The 19,928-nt window shown below is 41.3% G+C and overlaps 1 protein-coding gene across 1 annotated transcript in view; it reads right to left on the bottom strand.

Moving 5' to 3' along the window:
- Positions 1–82: 82 nt before the first annotated feature.
- Positions 83–19,928, bottom strand: part of LOC106588084 (integrin alpha-L) — a 37,348-nt gene continuing 17,502 nt past the window's right edge. The window contains exons 9-31 of the mRNA XM_014176752.3: positions 18,938–19,073; positions 18,638–18,714; positions 18,265–18,388; positions 17,979–18,121; positions 17,602–17,742; positions 17,201–17,398; positions 16,948–17,078; positions 16,607–16,761; positions 14,828–14,994; positions 14,497–14,619; positions 14,272–14,342; positions 14,012–14,153; positions 12,578–12,676; positions 4,774–4,853; positions 4,492–4,569; positions 4,314–4,392; positions 3,965–4,069; positions 3,820–3,861; positions 3,575–3,700; positions 2,356–2,469; positions 2,221–2,250; positions 2,011–2,121; positions 83–1,910 (exon numbers count right to left, since the gene is read on the bottom strand). Coding sequence (XP_014032227.1) covers positions 1,857–1,910; positions 2,011–2,121; positions 2,221–2,250; positions 2,356–2,469; positions 3,575–3,700; positions 3,820–3,861; positions 3,965–4,069; positions 4,314–4,392; positions 4,492–4,569; positions 4,774–4,853; positions 12,578–12,676; positions 14,012–14,153; positions 14,272–14,342; positions 14,497–14,619; positions 14,828–14,994; positions 16,607–16,761; positions 16,948–17,078; positions 17,201–17,398; positions 17,602–17,742; positions 17,979–18,121; positions 18,265–18,388; positions 18,638–18,714; positions 18,938–19,073 — 2,526 coding nt within the window. The 3' untranslated portion in view covers positions 83–1,856. The remainder of the gene's footprint in view (positions 1,911–2,010; positions 2,122–2,220; positions 2,251–2,355; positions 2,470–3,574; positions 3,701–3,819; positions 3,862–3,964; positions 4,070–4,313; positions 4,393–4,491; positions 4,570–4,773; positions 4,854–12,577; positions 12,677–14,011; positions 14,154–14,271; positions 14,343–14,496; positions 14,620–14,827; positions 14,995–16,606; positions 16,762–16,947; positions 17,079–17,200; positions 17,399–17,601; positions 17,743–17,978; positions 18,122–18,264; positions 18,389–18,637; positions 18,715–18,937; positions 19,074–19,928) is intronic.

The raw sequence follows: 19,928 nt of genomic DNA, 5'->3' as shown, positions 1-19,928 counted from the left end.
ATGTAAAAAAAAAACACTCTAAGCCTTGACTAATTCCCATGGTTTGTAAGACAATGGGTTAATAATTAGGCAAGGACTCGGCTTTCTGCAAAAGGTCTGTACAGTTTATTCAGAGAACGTTCTGCCCAACATTAACAAAGAAGTTCATTTTATCCTCTCTCCGCTTACGCACAAACCACCACACCAACAGTAGATAACCTACGCACACACAAACAGTAGGTGAACAGTATCCCTCCCCGGACTTCTCACAACTGTTAATCACTATCCAGCGCTGTCTGTGCTTTCCCCCGAGATTACTGAGACCTTGAGAGTTACTCCCATATTTCCTCCAAAGCCTCTCAAAGTTGCTAGGTCAGGTAGAACAAATGTCTACAGTTCTCTTAGGTCCTCTAATACGCACACACATTTCTCTCCCTCTCCAGCCTCTAGACCTTTATGGGACTTACGTTCAGTACTTTAATTATTCATGACACATTCTACATCAATTACTAATTAGATAAGTTTCAGAGTGGATTCTTTACTCATTTACCTATAATCATTTATTTCACTTATCACACCATAATGACATTACAAAAGGCACATAACTACAAATTATTGATCATTTTGATAATCTCAAAGCACAAGTAATAACATCTAGCACAATACATGTTTTATTTAATTAGGCAAGTCAGTTAAGAACATATTATTATTTGCATTGACGGGAAAAGAAAACAAAGTGGGCCTCCACCCCCACCAAGCCAACATGTTGCGCAATAATTTGCTAGCATGGCGCACGGCGGCTGGATTGTTGTCATACAGCTCCATGATTATGGTAGGACTGTTGTTCAAAACTTATTGTACACTTTTTATACACCTTCCCAAATTTCATGGATTGAATTTGACAACTTTCAGCATGAATCAAACCACTATTTTTCATTCATCAATATATATATATATATATATTGTGCCTAAAGGCTCGCTAAAGCAGTTTTTTTTTAATGATTCATACTTTTCTAACCCAAAAATGTCCCTAAATATACCAGTTGGTGCTGAAACAGCCATCTAATTATATGCATATTCATCTTTATCTTTCATTGATCCATATATTCTGAACACGTTCTCTATGTAGTCTAGTCTGTCGACAAATTCGAATTAAAGCAACAATATATTTAAAGGGATGGCTTAAGATCACTGTATTGAACCCTATTGAATGACAACTCCACAAGGAAATCTGTTGGCCAGCAAGTGGGAAGGTTTTCAGCTGTTTAATTAAATGTAGTCGCTGTGCCCAAGGAAACCACGCCTGCAAAGCCCGTTGCACAGCTGCATAAGTTAAGTCTGAATACCAACTACTGAGAAGTGCGTAGGAAAGGTGTGCAAAAGAAAAGGCATATTTCCTAAATCTGAGTCGGGCCCCTTTAGAAAATGTATGCCCTTCTCAGTATAATGGTTTGATTAATCCTGAAAGTTGCCATTCAGTAGTTCAATCCATTAAATATTGGATAATATTTACACTAGATAAATGTACTGAAAACTCCATGAGAAAATCTGTTGGCCAACAAGTGGGAGGCTTTTAGGCGGTTGAATTACATGTATTCAGTGTGCATAAGTCTGAATACCAAGTACATTTCCTAAATCTGAATCGGCCTGAGTTTAATTTTTTGTTGTTGCTTAGACTACTACTCCTTTAGCCTGCCTCTGACACATCCTGTTTCTCTTTTGGTCCCTCCCCTACCCCCTCATTGCTAGCGTAGAAGCCATTTTTTACTGTCTGAATGTCAACAAGGAGAGGTTTTGGCTCTGCTCTCAGGCTGTGGCTGCTTCTCCAAAGCGTTAGCATACACATTGTTAGCCTTTGCAGCGTCATCTTGCTCACTCTATTCCCCTTCATTCTCTTCATTATCATGGCTTTTTCTCTGGAAGCATCCCATCTGAGTAGAAAGGAAAAAACAATGTTGAACAGTTCAACAATCAAAGTGTTGGTCCTTTACATTGCAGAAGCAAAGGTTCTGTTGCAGCTTTGATACCCACCATATACATGGCCATTGTAATGATGATCAAGAGGAAGAGTCCTACTCCAACTCCTGTCCCTATTATCAGGTCTCTATGGGGAGAAATGATGATCTCAGCCTGAACATCAATCTGGAGAAATACATTTTGAGACAATGAGTGACGATGGAACAAGCAATTTAAAAACCATTCTTATACAGTAAACCAGTTTCATTCCACAAATGGAATTACCTGTGTTTGGTGGAAGCTTGAAGAGTTATCCTAATGAGCAAATAAATACATACAAAATTGATGCTTTTGTGAATCTTTGCTCAAGAAATATTTATATCTTTTGAAGTTTTTCTTTTTTTTTTACAGGAAACTTACCCTTGGGTCACTCGCTGTCTGGACATATCGTTTTTTGTCATAGCTGAGTTTGACAAAACTGATGAAATTGACTGTTTCTCTATCCCCAGTGAATTTCTTTGGCAATGACAAGCTCTGTAGAGTGAGATATTGTTAGTAGAACTAGGTGGTAATTTTACATTAAGTAAAATTGTGTTACTTGCTTCAGTTCTTTAAAAGTATTTTGTGGTAGTAGAATAAGTGTTCTGAATTCAGATTTAATTAGCGGAGAAGTTAGATGAAGCTCTACGTTTTTGTCTTAACAGGTTGGGAAAGTGGTCAAAACGGCAGATGTTTAAAAAAAAGTTCAGACAAAGTAGTTGTGGTTACTAGAACAGCTGTCTGATTTCAGATTTGAATAGCAGAGAAGTAGACTCCTATGTCATAACGTCTAAGTTGTGGTATAAAAAGCTCGGAAAGTGATAACATTTTCAGTTTGTAAAAGTTGACAAATTTTGTCAATGCAGTAACTGACAAACCTGCATCATTTGATGGGTGGAAGATATTTCTGTTCTGATTTTAGAATTGAAAAGCAGAGAAGTAGACCAAGATGTCATACCCTCTAAGATGTTGGGAAAGTAGCTTATTTGTCAGTTAATAAGCCAGGCAAGTGACGAGTTCCTACGTCATATTTCTGTGTTCCTGGTCTTTTGCATGGGCTTCAAGTTTATCAGAAAATCGGATGCCTTTTATGACGTTTTTGCGATAACTTGTGCTACAATTTTTGCCCATTGAAGACCATTAAAAAAGCCTACAAAAGTTCAAAAACTACAAGGCTACTTGCCATGTCTCTTGCATTGCGTAATTCAACAGTGGGAAGTCAACTTAATGAATGAAGTTGATGCTGTTATTAAGACATCTGTATCTCTTGATTTGTATAATAGAATGTTGGAATTCATGGGAGTCTGTAACAATGGAACTTTTAGAATGTTGAAGAAATCCAACGGAAGTAGATGGAGGACAAAAAACAATACTTTAAAAAGTATAACATACGTCAACAGGTTTTATGCAAGCACACTGGTCCTGAACACTGCACGTTTTAAAGTTTGAATGGCGTTTCTAGCTTAAATGGTGTAGCGTGCTAATGAATAATAAGCATGACAAAGATTTAAAGAGGGATGTTTGCTGTCCCAAAGTCTCGTTAATTATTAGCATGTTGTTACTCTGTACCATCATTTGTTCAAGTTGGCTTAATACAGACCCTTGCATGTTGATCGAGATCCTTGAAAGCTACATTTCCAGACAGCACAAATGTAACTGTCAAAAACTTATCCAAAAGGAAACTTTCACACTCGATGGACTTGCAGTATTTTTCTGGAGAGCAGTACTGTAAACAGTCAGAAAGCAAAATGTGCGTTTCAGTAACATGATTACTATACTGAGTTGTAACCTGATTGGATAGGTTACCAACAATGTCAAGAGTGAGGGGCATATTTGAATACTCACCTCTGTTGTTGAATTGATAATCTTTCCACATTGAGTATGGTTCTTTATAAAAAAAAGAAACACAACTTGTATTAGGCTGTTTCCTATTGAAATAAATTGTGGCAGTAAAATGTCAGCATTTTCGTAAGCAATGTGAACAATTTACCTGTAAGACAGATATTTGGTAGTTCATTTCAAATCTGTGCTCAAGCTTAGTTGGGAAAGTGAAGGTGACTGTGACGGGTACAGACTTAAGTCCCAAGTTCTGCACCTGTAAACAGTGGGACATTTAATCACTCAACCATACTAACATTTGTATAGAGATTTCATACAAAGGCATTTGTCACAGAATTTGTAACAAAACATAGACCATAACTACCAAAAGTTCAAGGTTAGAGTGACAGAGATATTAAAATAGTTTGTTTTTGGAGTATAAAAAGATATAGCACATTACCCCCACATCGTGTGAATCACACTTTTAATATCAGTCACAGCAATAGCAGTTGATTGTTTACCTCATATACATTCACCAGTCTTTTAGGTGATGTGTCCTCCAGAGTAAAGTTCATGTATGTGGTGGAGTCTTGGGGAAGGCTTCAACAACAACAAGATATATAAGTCACCTTGATTTTATTCAATTAACTTGGAGTCATTCTCAAACAAAATGTTAAGTACAGGCTTGTAAAGACTTACGCTTTTACTACCAGGTCAACTGCAAATTGAACAGGGATGGTCCTGGTAAGGGAACTATTGGTTGAGTTTCCATTGTCACTGTGAATAAAGGAAAGGCAAATGCATTTTTTGTGTACATAAATGGAATGCTATGAAGTCCTTCAGCTAATTGAGTAGAAGGTATTGGGGTTGTATAAAAATAGTTTTAAGCAATGTATGTTCAATACTTTGACTGCATGGGGAAATTGGATTTTCTTGGACTGATTCTCTCACACATTCACATTGTGGAAGCAGATTTTCTACCTCAGGCCGATGACGGTCATTTCCATTGTGTTGTTCCAGTCGTATGTATTCAAAATATGGAATTTACTGGTGAACACTGCCTGAAAAGGAAAATGGCATAGTTCACAAAGTCAGACTTGATTTGAACTTGATCATAACTGTGGAAGTGGGGGAAAAAAATGGAAGGCATGCCTTCAGAAAGTATTCATACCTGTATACTTATTCCACATTTTGTTACAGCCTGAATTCAAAATGGATGAAATAAAAAAAACATCTCACCCATCTACATACAATACCCCATAATGACATAGTAAAAACATGTTTTTATATTATTTTAACAAATGTATTGAAAATGAAAGAGCTCATTTACATAAGTATTCACACCCTTGAGTCAATAGTTTGTAAAAGCACCTTTAGCAGACTACTTCTGTGAGTCTTTCTGGGTAAGTCGAAGCGCTTTCCACACCTGCATTGTGCAACATTTGCCCATTTTTATTTTAAGTTCTTCAAGCTCTGTCAAATTGATTGTTGACCACTGTCAGGTCTTGCCATAGTTTTCACGTAGATTTAAGTGAAAACGGTAACTCACTCCGGAACATTCACTGTCTTCTTGGTAAGCAACTCCAGTGTAGATTTGGCCTTGTGTTTTTAGGTTATTGTCCTGCTGACAGGTGAATTCATTGGTGTCTGGTGGAAAGCAGACAACCATGGATATAGGATTTTGCCTGTGGTTAGCTCCATTCTGTTTATTTTTTTATCCTGAAAAACTCCAGTTAACGATTTACAAATATACCCATAACATGATGCAGTCACCACTATGCTTGAAAATATGGAGAGTGGTACTCGATAATGTATTGGATTTGCCCCAAACATAGCACTTGGTATTCAGGACAAAAAGTGAATTTCTTTGCCACAGTTTTTGCAGTATTACTTGAGTGCCTTTATGCGAACAGGATGCATGTTTTGGAATATTTGTATTATGTACAGGCTTCCTCCTTCAAATCAAATGTTTATTTGTCACATGTGCCGAATTCAGCAGATGTAGACCTTACAGTGACATGCTTACTTACAAGCCCTTAACCAACAATGCAGTTTAAAAAATAAAAGTAACAAATAAAGAGCATCAGTAAAATAACAATAGCCAGGCTGTATACAGGGGGTACCGGTACAGAGTCAATGTGTGGGGGTAGAGGTTAGTCGAGGTTATATGTACATGTAGATGGTTATTAAAGTGACTGCATAGATAATAAAGAGTAGCAGCAGTGTAAAAGAGGGGTGGGGGGGTGCAAATAGTCTGGGTAGCCATTTGATTAGATGTTCAGGAGTCTTATGGCTTGGGGGTAGAAGCTGTTTAGAAGCCGATTGGACCTAGACTTGGCGCTCCGGTACCGCTTGCTGTGCGGTAGCAGAGGGAACAGTCTATGACTAGGGTGGCTGGAGTCTTTGACAATTTTTAGGGCCTTCCTCTGACACCGCCTGGTATAGAGGTCCAGGATGGCAGGAAGCTTGGCCCCAGTGATGCACTGGGCCGTACGCACTACCCTCTGTATTGCCATGCGGTGGAGGCCGAGCAGTTGCCATACCAGGCATTGACGCAACCAGTCAGGAGGCTCTCGATGGTGCAGCTGTAGAAACTTTTGAGGATCTGAGGACACATGCCAAATCTTTTCAGTCTCCTGAGGGGGAATAGGTTTTGTCGTGCCCTCTTCGACTGTCTTGATGTGCTTGGACCATGTTAGTTTGCTGATGTGGACACCAAGGAACTTGAATCTCTCAACCTGCTCCACTACAGCCCCATCGATGAGAATGGGGGTGTGCTCGGTCCTCCTTTTTCCTGTAGTCCACAATCTCCTTTGTTTTGATCACGTTGAGGGAGAGGTTGTTGTCCTGGCACCACACGGCCAGGTCTCTGACCTCCTCACTATAGGCTGTCTCGTCATTGGTGATCAGGCCTACCACTGTTGTCATTGGCAAACTTAATGATGGTGTTGGAGTCGTGCCTGACCGTGCAGTTATGAGTGAACAGGGAGTACGGGGGGGACTGAGCACACACCCCTGAGGGGCCCCCGTGTTGAGGATCAGCGTGGCAGATGTTACCTGCCCTTACCACCTAAGGGTGGCCCGTCAGGAAGTCCAGGATCCAGTTGCAGAGGGAGGTGTTTAGTCCCAGGGTCCTTAGCTTAGTGATGAGCTTTGAGGGCACTATGGTGTTGAACGCTGAGCTGTAGTCAATGAATAGCATTCTCTCACAAGTGTTCCTTTTGTCCAGGTGGAAAAGGGCAGTGTGGAGTGCAATAGAGATTGCATCATCTGTGGATCTGTTGGGGCAGTATGCAAATTGGAGTGGGTCTAGGGTTTCTGGGATAATGGTGTTGATGTGAGCCATGACCAGCCTTTCAAAGCACTTCATGGCTACAGACGTTAGTGCTACGGGTCGGTAGTCGTTTAGGCAGGTTACCTTAGTGTTCTTAGGCACCGGGACTATGGTGGTCTGCTTGAAACATGTTAGTATTACAGACTTAGTCAGGGACAGGTTAAAAATGTCAGTGAAGACACTTGCCAGTTGGTCAGCACATGCTCAGAGTACACGTCCTGGTAATCCATCTGGCCCTGCGGTTTTGTGAATGTTGAACTGTTTAAAGGTCTTACTCACATCGGCTGCGGAGAGCGTGATCACACAGTCGTCCAGAACAACTGATGCGCTCATGCATGTTTCAGTGTTACGTACCTCGAAGCGAGCATGGAAGTAATTTACCTCGTCTGGTAGGCTCGTATCACTGGGCAGCTCTCGGCTGTGCTTCCCTGTGTAGACTGTAATAGTTTGCAATCCCTGCCACATCTGAAGAGTGTCAGAGCCGGGGTAGTAGGATTCGATCTTAGTCCTGTATTGACGCTTTTCCTTTTTGATGGTTCATCGGAGGGCATAGTGGGATTTCTTATAAGCTTCCGGGTTACGGTATCGCACCTTGAAAGCTGCAGTTCTACCCTTTAGCCTAGTGCGGATGTTGCCTGTAATACATGGTTTCTGGTTGGGGTATGTACGTACAGTCACTGGGGGGATGACGTCATTGATGAAGCCAGTGACTGATGTGGCGTACTCAATGCCATCAGAAGAATCCCGGAACATATTCTAGTCTGTGCTAGCAAAACAGTCCTGTAGCTTTGTATCTGCTTCATCTGAGCACTTTTAAAAAATTGACCGAGTCACTGGTGCTTCTTGCTTTAAGTTTTGTTGGAATTATGGTCAGATTTGCCAAATGGACTGCGAGGGAGAGCTTTGTATGAGTCTCTGTGTGTGGAGTAAAGGTGGTCTAGAGTTTTATAATTATTAATATTTTTTCCTTCTGGTTGCACATTTAACATGCTGGTGGAAGTTAAGTTTCCCTGCATTAAGTCCCCAACCACTAGGTGCGCCACCTTAGGATGAGCGTTTTCCTGTTTGCTTAAGACGGTATATAGCTCATTGAGTGTGGTCTTAGTGCCAGCATCGGTCTGTGTTGCTATGTAGACGGCTACGAAAAATACAGAATTTCTCTAGGTAGATAGTGTGGTCTACAGCTTATCATGAGAGCTCGAGACTTCCTTAGATATCGTGGCTTTCTTAGATAACGTGCACCAACTGTTGTTTACAAATATACATAGACCAACACCCCTTGTCTTACCAGAGGCTGCTGTTCTATCCTGACGATAGTGTATACCCACCAGCTGTATGTTATTCATGTCCTCGTTCAGCCATGACTCTGAAATGTAAGATATTAGTTTGTAATGTCCCGTTGGTAGTTTAATCTTGCTTGTAGGTCATCGATTTTATTTTCCAGTGATTGCACGTTGGCCAATAGAATGGATGGCAGTGGGGGTTTAATCGCTCGCCTACGAATTCTCCGAAAGGCAGCCTGACCTCCACCCCCTTTTTCTCTGTCTCTTCACGCAAATGACAGGGATTTGGGCCTGTTCCCGGGAAAGCACTATATCCTTCACGTCGGACTCGTTAAAGGAAAAAGCTTCTTCTAGTTCGTGGTGTGTAATCGCTGTTCTGATGTCCAGAAGTTATTTTTGGTCTTGAGCAGTAACATTACGTACAAAATATATATTTTTTTAAAGTTACAAACAAAGCAAAAAAACTAACTGAATAGCACAGTTGGTTAGGAGCACGTGAAACATCAGACATCCTCTCCGGCGCCATTCTACATTATTTTCACTGTCAATTGGGTTAGTATTATGGAGTAACTACAATGTTGTAGACCCATCCTCAGTTTTCTCCTATCAATCATTAGTTTTAAAGTCATCATTGGCCTCATGGTGAAATCCCTGAGCGGTTTCCTTCCTCTCTGACAACTGAGTTAGGAAGGACGCCTGTATCTTTGAAGTGACTGGGTATTTTGATACACTATCCAAAGTGTAATGAATAACTTCACCATGCTCGAAGGGATATTCAATGTATTTTTACCCATTTACCAATGGGAGCCCTTCTTTGTGAGGCGTTGGAAAACCTCCCTGGTCTTTGTGGTTGGATCGGTGTTTAAAATTCACTGCTCGACTGATGGACCTTACAGATCATTTTGTGTGTGGGGTTCAGAGATGAGGTAGTCATTCAAAATGCAGCTCTAACCCTGTTGTAGTGAGCAAATTATTTTCTTGTCTTGTGTATTTTTTTTTTTTTGTGGTTGTACTGATGGCACTAAGAAAATGGAGTACTGGAAGTATGTATTTATTCTACTGTGGACAATCAAACAGGAAAAGCATCAATACAGGACTAAGATTGAATCGTACTACACCAGCTCTGACACTCGTTAGATGTCGCAGGGCTTGCAAACTATTAGTCTACAAAGGGAAGCACAGCCGAGAGCTGCCCAGTGATACGAGCCTACCAGACGAGCTAAATTACTTTATTCTACTACTGCTAGCCGCACTGGGTTTAGATACTGTGGAGTGCACCAAACACTGATAGTGCAGAGACCTTGGTAACGTTCAGCCTGGATGAACCTCATGCCCTACAGCCAAGTGAAGTTAGCCCACTACAGCTAGAGCTGCCCCCTGAGATGAAACCAAGGGGAAGCAGGGAGGCGTATGACTACCAAACGAGAGGAAATAAGCTCAATCTCCTATCCTTTATCATGGGAAATGTCCGCTCACTTGTAATCAAGACGGAGGTACTATCGGCAACAACTTCGTATATGAGATCACATCGGCAAACAAGTCTGGTATGGTTTACGGAAACTTGGCTAACGGAGGTTATACCTGTTTCCCATGTGGAGGTGGTTGGCTTCACGATCATCAGAGCTGACAGGAGCTTGGAACATTCGGGGGTCAAGTGGGGGGAGGCGTCTGCCTGTATGTGAACAGTCAATGGTGTCAGTGAAGAGGGTCTGTTCCCCTCATGTGGAGGTGTTAGCAGTGGGCTGCTGACCCTACTATTTACTAAGAGTTCCCTAGCGTGATAGTAATTGTCTACATCCCGCCGTCTGCAAATCTTTAACTGGCCACGAAGTCACCACATTACCTACTCCATCGATCACCCTACTTGGTTATCTCTGGGGATTTCAACCACTGTTTGCTGTCCACAACACTTCCTACCTTAAAACAGTATGTTTAAGTTCAAACTCGTCTGGACAAGACCATTGACATTCTCTACACCAATGTGAAGACGCCTACTGCTCTGCCTCCACTGGACAATCTAACAACCTCGTCCAGCTGCTACCAAAGTACCACCCACTGGTCCAGAAGTAACATGTCACTCAGGCGGTGATTCACGAATGGACACCCGAAACTGGAGAGGCGCTACAGAGCTGCTTTGAAGGTACAGTTTGGAATCTATTTATAGACGACTGGGAGGAGGATTTTAAGGGTAGCTGAATGCATAACGGATTATGTTAACTTCTCTACTGACATTATTGTGCCAAGCAAAACATGAATACATACTGACGTTAGAACGCAAGCTGCAAGCAAAACACATGCAGGATATCTAGTATGGTAGGAAGAATACCGGTTACAGCAACAGCGGACAACAACAAAGTTAAACATTTTTTTACCAGATTCGATAAGTACGATTTGTCAGCAGAGCATCATCAGATAGGGGAGGTACTCGACTCTGATCTGGGAAGCACTGAGCCCATGAGCATCTCGAAGAAACAAGTGAGGCAGCTGAAGAGGACCAATCCCAGTAAGTCAGCAGGGCCTGATTGAGTTAACGCCAGAGTACTCAAGGTGTGTGCTAATCTACTGGCTTTCATACTGCAGCATATTTTCAACCTGTCCCTGACATGCTCAGATATTCCTACTAAATGGAAAACATTCTGCGTAGTTCCCATCTCAAAGAAATCAGGAGGGACTGCACTGAAAGACTTTAGACCAGTGGCTTTCACATCACAAGTCATAACCTTTTTGAGCGGGTTTTAATACCCTTATTAAGAGTTGAGGTGTCAGCCTATCTGGATCCTTTGTAATTTACCTACCACCCAAAAACTGGTGTTGAAGATGGTCTGCTCTGTCTCCTCCAGAGTATATGAGCACCTGGAAAAGCCACACACAATCAAATGGATTGTGAACTACCTGACAAATAGACCACAGTTCGTAAGACTGAACCAGGCAGTATCAGATTGGATTTGTACAAACACAGGGGTGCTGCAGGGGACTCTCCTGTCACCTTTTGTGTTTACCCTTTACACAAATAACTTCTCACACAACAATGAACTGAGCCACTGGTGAAGAGATTGGCACTGTTGACACTTATAAGTGCTTAGGTGTAACAGTCGACAACAAACTGAACTGGAAGGAGGATTCTCCGTGGCTACAAAAGCCCAATCCAGAATGTACTTTAAGGAAGCTTTGATTTTTTTTAAGTATGTGACAAAATGCTTCGTATGTTCCATAGCAATGTCGTGGCGAGTGTAGCGACCTATGCCATTTTGTGCTGGAAAGGGAATTTACCTTAGGAGGACTTTTATGCAAGCTTGACAAAATCATTAAGAGTGCTACAATTGGCAGCAGCCTGGAATCAATGCAAGACATGTTCATAAAAAGCTGCACATGATCATGGACAATGACACACACACACCCACTCCACCAGGGCTGTAATGCAACACAGGAGCAGCTTCAGTAGCAGGTTAAGCCTGCCCAGATGTTCCATAGAGAGGTTTAGATGGTCCTTTTTACCAAACAGCCATACAGCTGTTTAATGAGTAATTGATTAACTGTTATGAGGCCTTCCTATTAGAAAATGTTGTTGCTTGTTTTTGTCTTTCCCAAAGCAGGATAAAAAAAAACAGCACTTGAATCAGATTATTTTAGGGATATGGTGTATGTGCCTTTTTGTCTTAATGTTTGGTTTTTATCATGTTGGTCATTGTTGCGTGTCCTGTCATTTTGTCATTGATGCATGCTGTGATAAAACAATATCCCAAGTTGAGATTAATAAAGTAATGCTCTACTCTACTCATCATTGCACACAGTGAGTCCATGCAATTTATGTGACTTATTAAGCACATTTTTAGTTCTGAACTTATTTAGGCTTGCCATAACTAAGGGGTTAAACATTTTGAGTCTGGACATTTCAGCTTTTCATTGTTAATTTGTAAAAATGTCAATCATAATTCCACTTTGACAATATGGGGTATTAAATTCAGGCTGCAACACAACAACATTTGCAAAAAGTCAAGGGGTCACAATACTTTCTGAAGGCACTGTATCCTCATATCAAAGCTGTCACTCAATTAGACATTGAGTTACTGCTTTTAGCTCTGTCTTTATCATTTAAGAAGATTTTAAAGCTTTACCGGTGTATTCACAGTTGAGCATTATTTACGGGTATATCTAAGTAATCACTCACTGTAGTTTTACTACGGTAGACAGGTATGCTGACACTGCATGTAGTTCTGTCCATTTCACCTTCCAGACCACCACAGCTGAACACCGTTCTCCTTGTAGACTATGGAATACAGACAATATGTCAAGTGTGTAAATAATTCTGGTTTGTACAACTGAGTCACTGACATAGTCTAAAATAAACAAGCAAGCATGTTAAAAATGAACCACTTTACGGAACTAATCAATTCAACACTTAAAGGTGCACCACGCATAAATCGCAATATGTACGTTTTTGGGCGACCCGACCAAATTCACATACAAATGGGAGTTATAGATCTGTCATTCTCATTGAAAGCAAGTCTGAGAAGGGGTAGATCTGTTCTATGTGTGCTATTTCTGTTGGATTCTAGCTTCAAATATACTTATTCATGTTACCATACTAGAACGTATTGATTACGTGTATAGGAATTTGGTGTATGGAAAGTTAGGGAGACAAGGGGAAGTGCATTAAGTTAATATTCTGTTCAAAGATGTTATTGTTGAATATCAATGTCCCTACAGAGAAAGGCAAAGGGCAGCAGTCTAGCTTCAGTTCCTGATAAGGCAGGCCAGCTGCAGAACTAGGGAGGACTGATGAAGTGAGAAGAAACGTCTGGGAGGGGAGCCAAAGGGGCCCACCACAGACCCTCCTACTACAGTACTATCTCACATACATACACTTCCACGCCCACGAAGGTTCTAGCATCAGGCAGGGCCATGACTACACCAGTGAGAGGAGCCAATTAAGTTCCTGCCTTGCAACAGAAACGTATGTGTTGACCCCGCCTTGTAGGGAGGTTATAAATATGTGCTTGTGTAATCATACCTTGTCTTTGCAGCTGTATGACCCAGTGGGTGAATAAACTTGGTTGTGTTTTTTCTAGTTGTCCGTTTTACTTTTTACTCTGCTTGTTAGGAACCTAAAACTGTGCTTCCCGTTGCATTTTGTTTTTGTGTTTTACTTTCGGTTTCGTACACCAGCTTCAAACAGCTGAAAATACAATATGTTTGGTTTTGGAAAATATATTTCACAGTTGTTTAGATGGTACAGTGATTCTCTATACTTGCTTGTTTTGTCAAAACTGAAATTAGGCTATTACAATTTTAGTAACCAGGAAATGGAGTGATTTATGAATAATTTATGAATAATTATCACATGTAGTGAACATTTAAATGTTTGGCTGCAAACTGATGTTAAAATCAATGTTCTTCTATCCTGGTTCTGCAGTCCCACAAGATGAGCAAGGCAAGCTTTTGTTCCAGCCCAGAAGGAACACCCCTGATTAAACTAATCATCTAACCCTTGATTGGCTGAACATGTTTTAGGTCTCCAGGTTTGAATAACACTGGTTTAGATGAGAGCAAGAAGAAAACATCAGAATGAATTACACAATAGATGGAGTGGTGTCGGTATTACCTTCAGAAGATGCATCATGGAGAATGAGAGGCCAGGAGGGTAGAGGAGAGTTAGACTGGTGTTGTAGGAGTCATCCCCGTGATTGGACAGTCTTATAGTCACGTGGAAGTAAGTCTGGTCCACCACTAATAAAGTTGATGTGCTGAAAAGAGAGACAAAATACATACAGTCAGAGAAAACATGCATTTTTTTGAGCAGTCAGTAATTATTACAGCTACAAACAAGTTACTTTATGTTGCCTCTGTTTATCAGATACCTACATAAAGTTGAAGTCCACCTCAAGCTCTGCCACACATGTTTCATTTTCTTTGCAGTTCTTTTCAAAGGGCACCTATGACGAATTCAAGACAACGGTGAATGTGTTTAGATTACCTGTTTTTACAGGTCTTTGGCTAAATTACAGTACTCAGTCCAAAGTCATTGCTAGTACTGTTGATCATTGTAAGTGAACAGGTTTAAGTCAGACCCAGAATGTATCTTCGTACCTCGACCACAGCCTGTGTAGGACTGGCAGTATTCAGAATGGCAGTAAGACCCTCTTGTTGGCTTTCAGATTGAGAAAAAACAAGTTGGATGATTATGGGCGATAATGTGTCGATCACGCATTGCTGGAAGAAAATAAAATGTGGCATTAATTTCCCTATCCATAGTCCTGAAAAACCCTCATTATTCTCATCACTGAATAAAATCAATACACAATAATTCAGTAATAATTCAACAACCTAGCAACTTAATGTTATTCATTAAATCCCCTCCTTATGAGAGACATCATGGTTGTTGTATTGTTGCATAGCTACAGTTTGTCATTGTTCATACTGTCATATAGACTGAGTGGTTGAAGCAGGTCCGCTCCTTTCTCAGCTCCACTGTAGCGAGAAGACTTCTGGCCTCTTTGTTCATGTCGCTGTAAAATGCTCGGCTCCTCTGTCTCAGTGGATCCACATCCAGCGAGTAGGAGATGTTTATCCCTGCACTCAGTGCCCCTGGAAAAGTACACAAATCTTAAATGGCCTCCTTATCAGGGAGAGAAGTTCAGAACCTCATGGTTGCCTGCTGACGGACAGCATTGAAATAGAAAGCAGAGATGGAGTCAAGACCTTAACTCTCAAGTCCCAGATCCATACCCAGGAACAACCTTTGGCACCTTAATTGGGGAGGACAGGCTTGTGGTAATGGCTGGAGTGGAATAAGTGGAATGGTATCAAACATCGTTTCTCTGTGTTTGATGCCATTCCATTTGCTCCTTTGCAGCCATTATTATGAGCCGTCCTCCTGTCAACAGCCTCCGCTGGTCGTCAGACTAGGAAGAGACCAAGATCCACTTATTGTTGTCAGTGATTTAACTATGCTCCGACCTAGACCATCAAGGCCACAATTACACTATATATATTCAAAGTAGTGGATTCGGCTATTTCAGCCACACCCGTTGCTGACAGGTGTATAAAATTGAGCACACAGCCATGCAATCTCCATAGACAAACATTGGAAGTAGAAGAAGAGACTGAAGAGCTCAGTTCCTAAAATTTCTGCCCTGCTAGAGCTGCACCAGGTCAACTGTAAGTGCTGTTATTGTGAAGTGGAAACGTCTAGGAGCAACAACGGCTCAACTATGAAGTGGTAGGCCACACAAGCTCACAGAACGGCACGGCCGAGTGCTGAAATGCGTAAAACACGTCTGTCCTCTGTTGCAACACTCACTACCAAGTTCCAAACTGCCTCTGGAAGCAACGTCAGCACAATAACTGTTTGTTGGGAGCTTCATGAAATGGGTTTCCATGGCCGAGCAGCCACACACAAGCCTAAGATCACCATGCCCAATGCCAAGCGTTGGCTGGGGTGGTGTAAAGCTTGCCGCCATTGGACTCTGGAGCAGTGGAAACGCGTTCTCTGGAGTAATGAATCACGCTTCACCATCTGGCAGTCCGACGGACTAATCTGGGTTTGGCAGATGCCAGGAGAACGCTACCGGCCTGAATGCATAGTGCCAACTGTAAAGTTTGGTGTAGGAGGAATAATGGTTTAGGGCTGTTTTTCATGGTTCAGTTTAGGCCCCTTAGTTCCAGTGCAGAAAAATCTTAACACTACAGAATACAATGACATTCTTGACGAATCTGTGCTTCCAACTTTTTGGCAACAGTTTGGGGAAGGCCCTTTCCTGTTTCAGCATGACAATGCCCTCGTGCACAAAGTGAGGTCCATACAGAAATGGTTTGTTGAGATCAGTGTGTAAGAACTTGACTGGCCTGCACAGAACCCTAACCTCAACCCCATTGAACACCTTTGGGATGAATTGGAATGCCGACTGCAAGCTAGGACTAATCGCCCATCAATGCCCGTCCTCACTAATGCTTGTTGCTGAATGGAAGCAAGTCCCCGCAGCAATGTTCCAATAACTACTGGAAAGCTTTCCCAGAATAGTGGAGGCTGTAGCAGCAAAGGGGGGACCAACTCCATATTAATGCCCATGATTTTGGAATGAGATGTTTGACGAGCAGATACTTTTGGTCATGTAGTGTATGTAGTCTCAGATCATGACTCCATTTCTGTTGGAATGCACAAAGCCTTTAGTGTTCCTAAAGATCTGAGAGTTCTTACCAGCTTTACTCTTTGTTGCTTCTGCCATGTTAAAGCAGGCTGTTAAAGTGACCACGGGGGAAATTATCTCTTTTGCCAGACAGTCAAAGTTATCAGTGCTGATCTCCGAAGGATGGAAGTGGAGATGAGCAGAGATGCTGAGGACCGGTCTGGACCTGTGAGCGATCGAGATAAAGATTGGGATGTTAGCCTACATTGTACGATGTTGGGTAGCTCCGCCCACACCTCATTGAGCGCAGCCCCCGTTCAGTGCAGATCGCACCCTAGTGGGATATTTTTACTGGTTAAACAACTGTCTGTTTAAACCAGCTGTCTTTTCTTATCATTTTTTGGACTCGTACCTCAAGACGACAACTGCGCCACGCGCTCCTACTACGATATCAGTCAGTCCATCCTCACCCAGGTCCATCTTCCCATCAATCGTCTGGCCAAAGAACTGGAGCTTAGATCTCATCATCACAGCTGAGATGCGCTGCAGTAAGAAAACATACACATTTAATGAAAAGCCATTGATATTCATATCCCAGGAGGGATGTCTGTTTTATTTGATTGTGAAGGGCCGTTTTGAATGATTTCCATCTTCGTCGGCCTCACCTGGCTGAATTTAGGGCGGATCCCGTTTAGCTTTTCACCCAGGTAAATGTACACGGCCCCCCTGTGATCATCCTCAAGTGGAGCGCCCACAGCTACATCCTTCAGCCCATCTCCATTCAGGTCTGTGAGAGACGAGATGGAGGAGCCGAATCTACCCTGAGACAGCACTGAAACATTCATCTCCATCCTCAGTTCCAGCTAATAACGGAAGGGCGAGGAGAGATCACATGAAGATAAATCCATATTACACTGTCTTTTTGTGCATTATTATTGAAGATGATGGATATTTATATCCAAATGAATCAATATGGGCTTCCAGATTACCTTGTCCCTGATGAACATATTCAACCAAAAAATCCAGCATTTGAATCTGATGTTCAGAGGTTCACAGTTCAGCCCACCTTATCACTCAGTGTGTAGACGTAGATCCTGCCCTCTTTCGGAGGTTTGTGAAACATTGGTGCACCCACCAGTAGGAAGTCTGTGTTGCCGTCTGAGTCTATGTCCACAGAACACAGCTCTGCCCCGAAGTAGGAGCCCATCTGAGAAAATCAAAACTTACATTCATACAAAAATGTTTTTGAAATGTTCTAAGAAGTCCTCTGGTTTTGAATGGAACTCATAAGTAAACATAAAAAGTGACATCATGTGTTCCTCTTTACTATCAGAGGAGTGATTCAACCTTTGAAGTAACCCCAAAAGCTGATTTCATGCTGTCCCTATTGTATAACTTGATTCAGATACCACACTGCTTGCAGAATTAGCTAATGTTACCAACCTGTTCTCCAGGCAATCTTTGTGCCACAGTCCAGTTGTTGTTAACCTTGTGAAAAAGTAGGATCCGTCCCATGTGTTCAGATCTTGGTGCTCCGGTAAAATATAGAAGGTTCTCATTCTTCTTCCCAACAGCTACAGAGTATCCTGTAATAACAATGAAGAAATGTAGGTCCATTGTAACTACACTCCCTTCACTGAAACATCTGAACTAACAGAGCCTTGAAAATAGTGTTTGTTCAAATTCACATTTGAGCAATATAATTTTGTTGAGCTTAATATTCCATTACCCATATAGGAATCTTTGTCCAATGTGGGGTCCTGAATTTCCCTTTCCTCTGATCTCAGACCCTCAGTCTCAAAGAGAGATCCACGCCAGTTGTTTGATCCCACTGAGCCCAGAACCAAGGTGTCCTGTAGAGGAAATAAAACATTGGGTCATATTGTATGACATTTATTAATAAGCATTCATTAACTATATACTGTGTCTATAAACTAGTTTCAATGGTGGTCATTACATTTATACATTCATATTTAAGCATTTACAAGGATTTGTAGCACAATGTAGAAGCATTGTAGTAAACATTTTAAAACAATTGATTCATATTACAAATGAACATTTAAGATGATAAAACATGCTGGACATACTATTGTGTATCTCACCTTATCAACGTAGACAGCACTGAACCCACTCTGAGACATCTCCTTAGTCAAGTTTCCAGCCAGAGCAGTCTTGGAACCTAGAACATATGGACACTGATATAACTAGCGATACAATAATACTTCTACTGTGGAATTTCTTGAGTAAGGTGTTATCACCAAAAATAAATACCAGTATATTTCAGGAAGTGACCAGTATTTCCACTTCAGGTTTTTTAAATGAATAACAACTTTCAGTTGACAGGGACTTTGCTGAAAAATAAGTAAGTAGTACTAAGAGTTTATCTGAATCCGGAGTTGTACCTTCAATGTTGAAGATCTTTTTTTGAAAGTTGTCTAGGATTCCTTTTAGTCCGTTGTAGTCCTCGATGAGGAAAGTGTTGTTCTCTTTTGGCTCTGATGCCAGGGACTTTAGTTTCGTCAAATCAACATTCTTGACCTGCCAAGAAATATAAAATCAATTCAAAACAAATTGTACTGGTCACATACACGTGATTAGCAGACGTTATTGCGGGTGTAGCGAAATGCTTGTGGTGTAGCGAAATGCTTGTGGGATTATAGTGAAGTCTAATTTCCTTTTCAATATGAACAATATTTAAACATTCACATTGTAACTGGGAAGTTGGACTGGACCCTTGAGACTAGTAATAATAACAACAATTATAATAACTATACTTTTTAGCACTTTTCAATACAAGTAACAAAGTGCTTCACATCATAAAATAAAAGTACTAACAAATTAACAAAGACAGGAGGAAGAAGAATGAAAAAAGAAAGCAAATTAACATCATACATTAAAAGCTTCTTTATAAAAGCGTATTCAGCAGGGATTTCATTATCTATTGACTGACCCCGTGTGTCAATCTAAGTAACACAATAAAAAAGTCCCCATCAAAATCCGTCAATTTAAGATAGCGAGCTGTTGTTTTTTTTTTTTTTGCATGGGCTGCGTGCGTCACAATCCGCCGTATCCGCCAATGTCTGCCTTCCGCATCTGCAGTGGACAGTGGCGGGACCACAGTTGTTTGTCAGACCATGAGACATCCTGAAAATCGGTCTTCTCGCGAAAACGTCTATAGCGTCCGAAAAGAAACGTCCTCTCAATGTCAACGGCGTTTATTTTCAGCAAACTTAACATTTGTAAATATTTGTATGAACATAACAAGATTCAACAACTGAGACATAAACTGAACAAGTTCCACATTCATGGGACTAACAGAAATGGAATAATGTGTCCCTGAACAGGGGGGGCAAAATCAAAAGTAACAGTCAGTATCTGGTGTGGCCACCAGCT

Source organism: Salmo salar, chromosome 02, assembly GCF_965601325.2.
Source record: "Salmo salar chromosome 02, fSalSal1, whole genome shotgun sequence".
NCBI lineage: Eukaryota > Metazoa > Chordata > Actinopteri > Salmoniformes > Salmonidae > Salmo > Salmo salar.
Note: the sequence above shows the minus strand (reverse complement) of the source record. Positions and strands in the feature narration are given on the sequence as shown.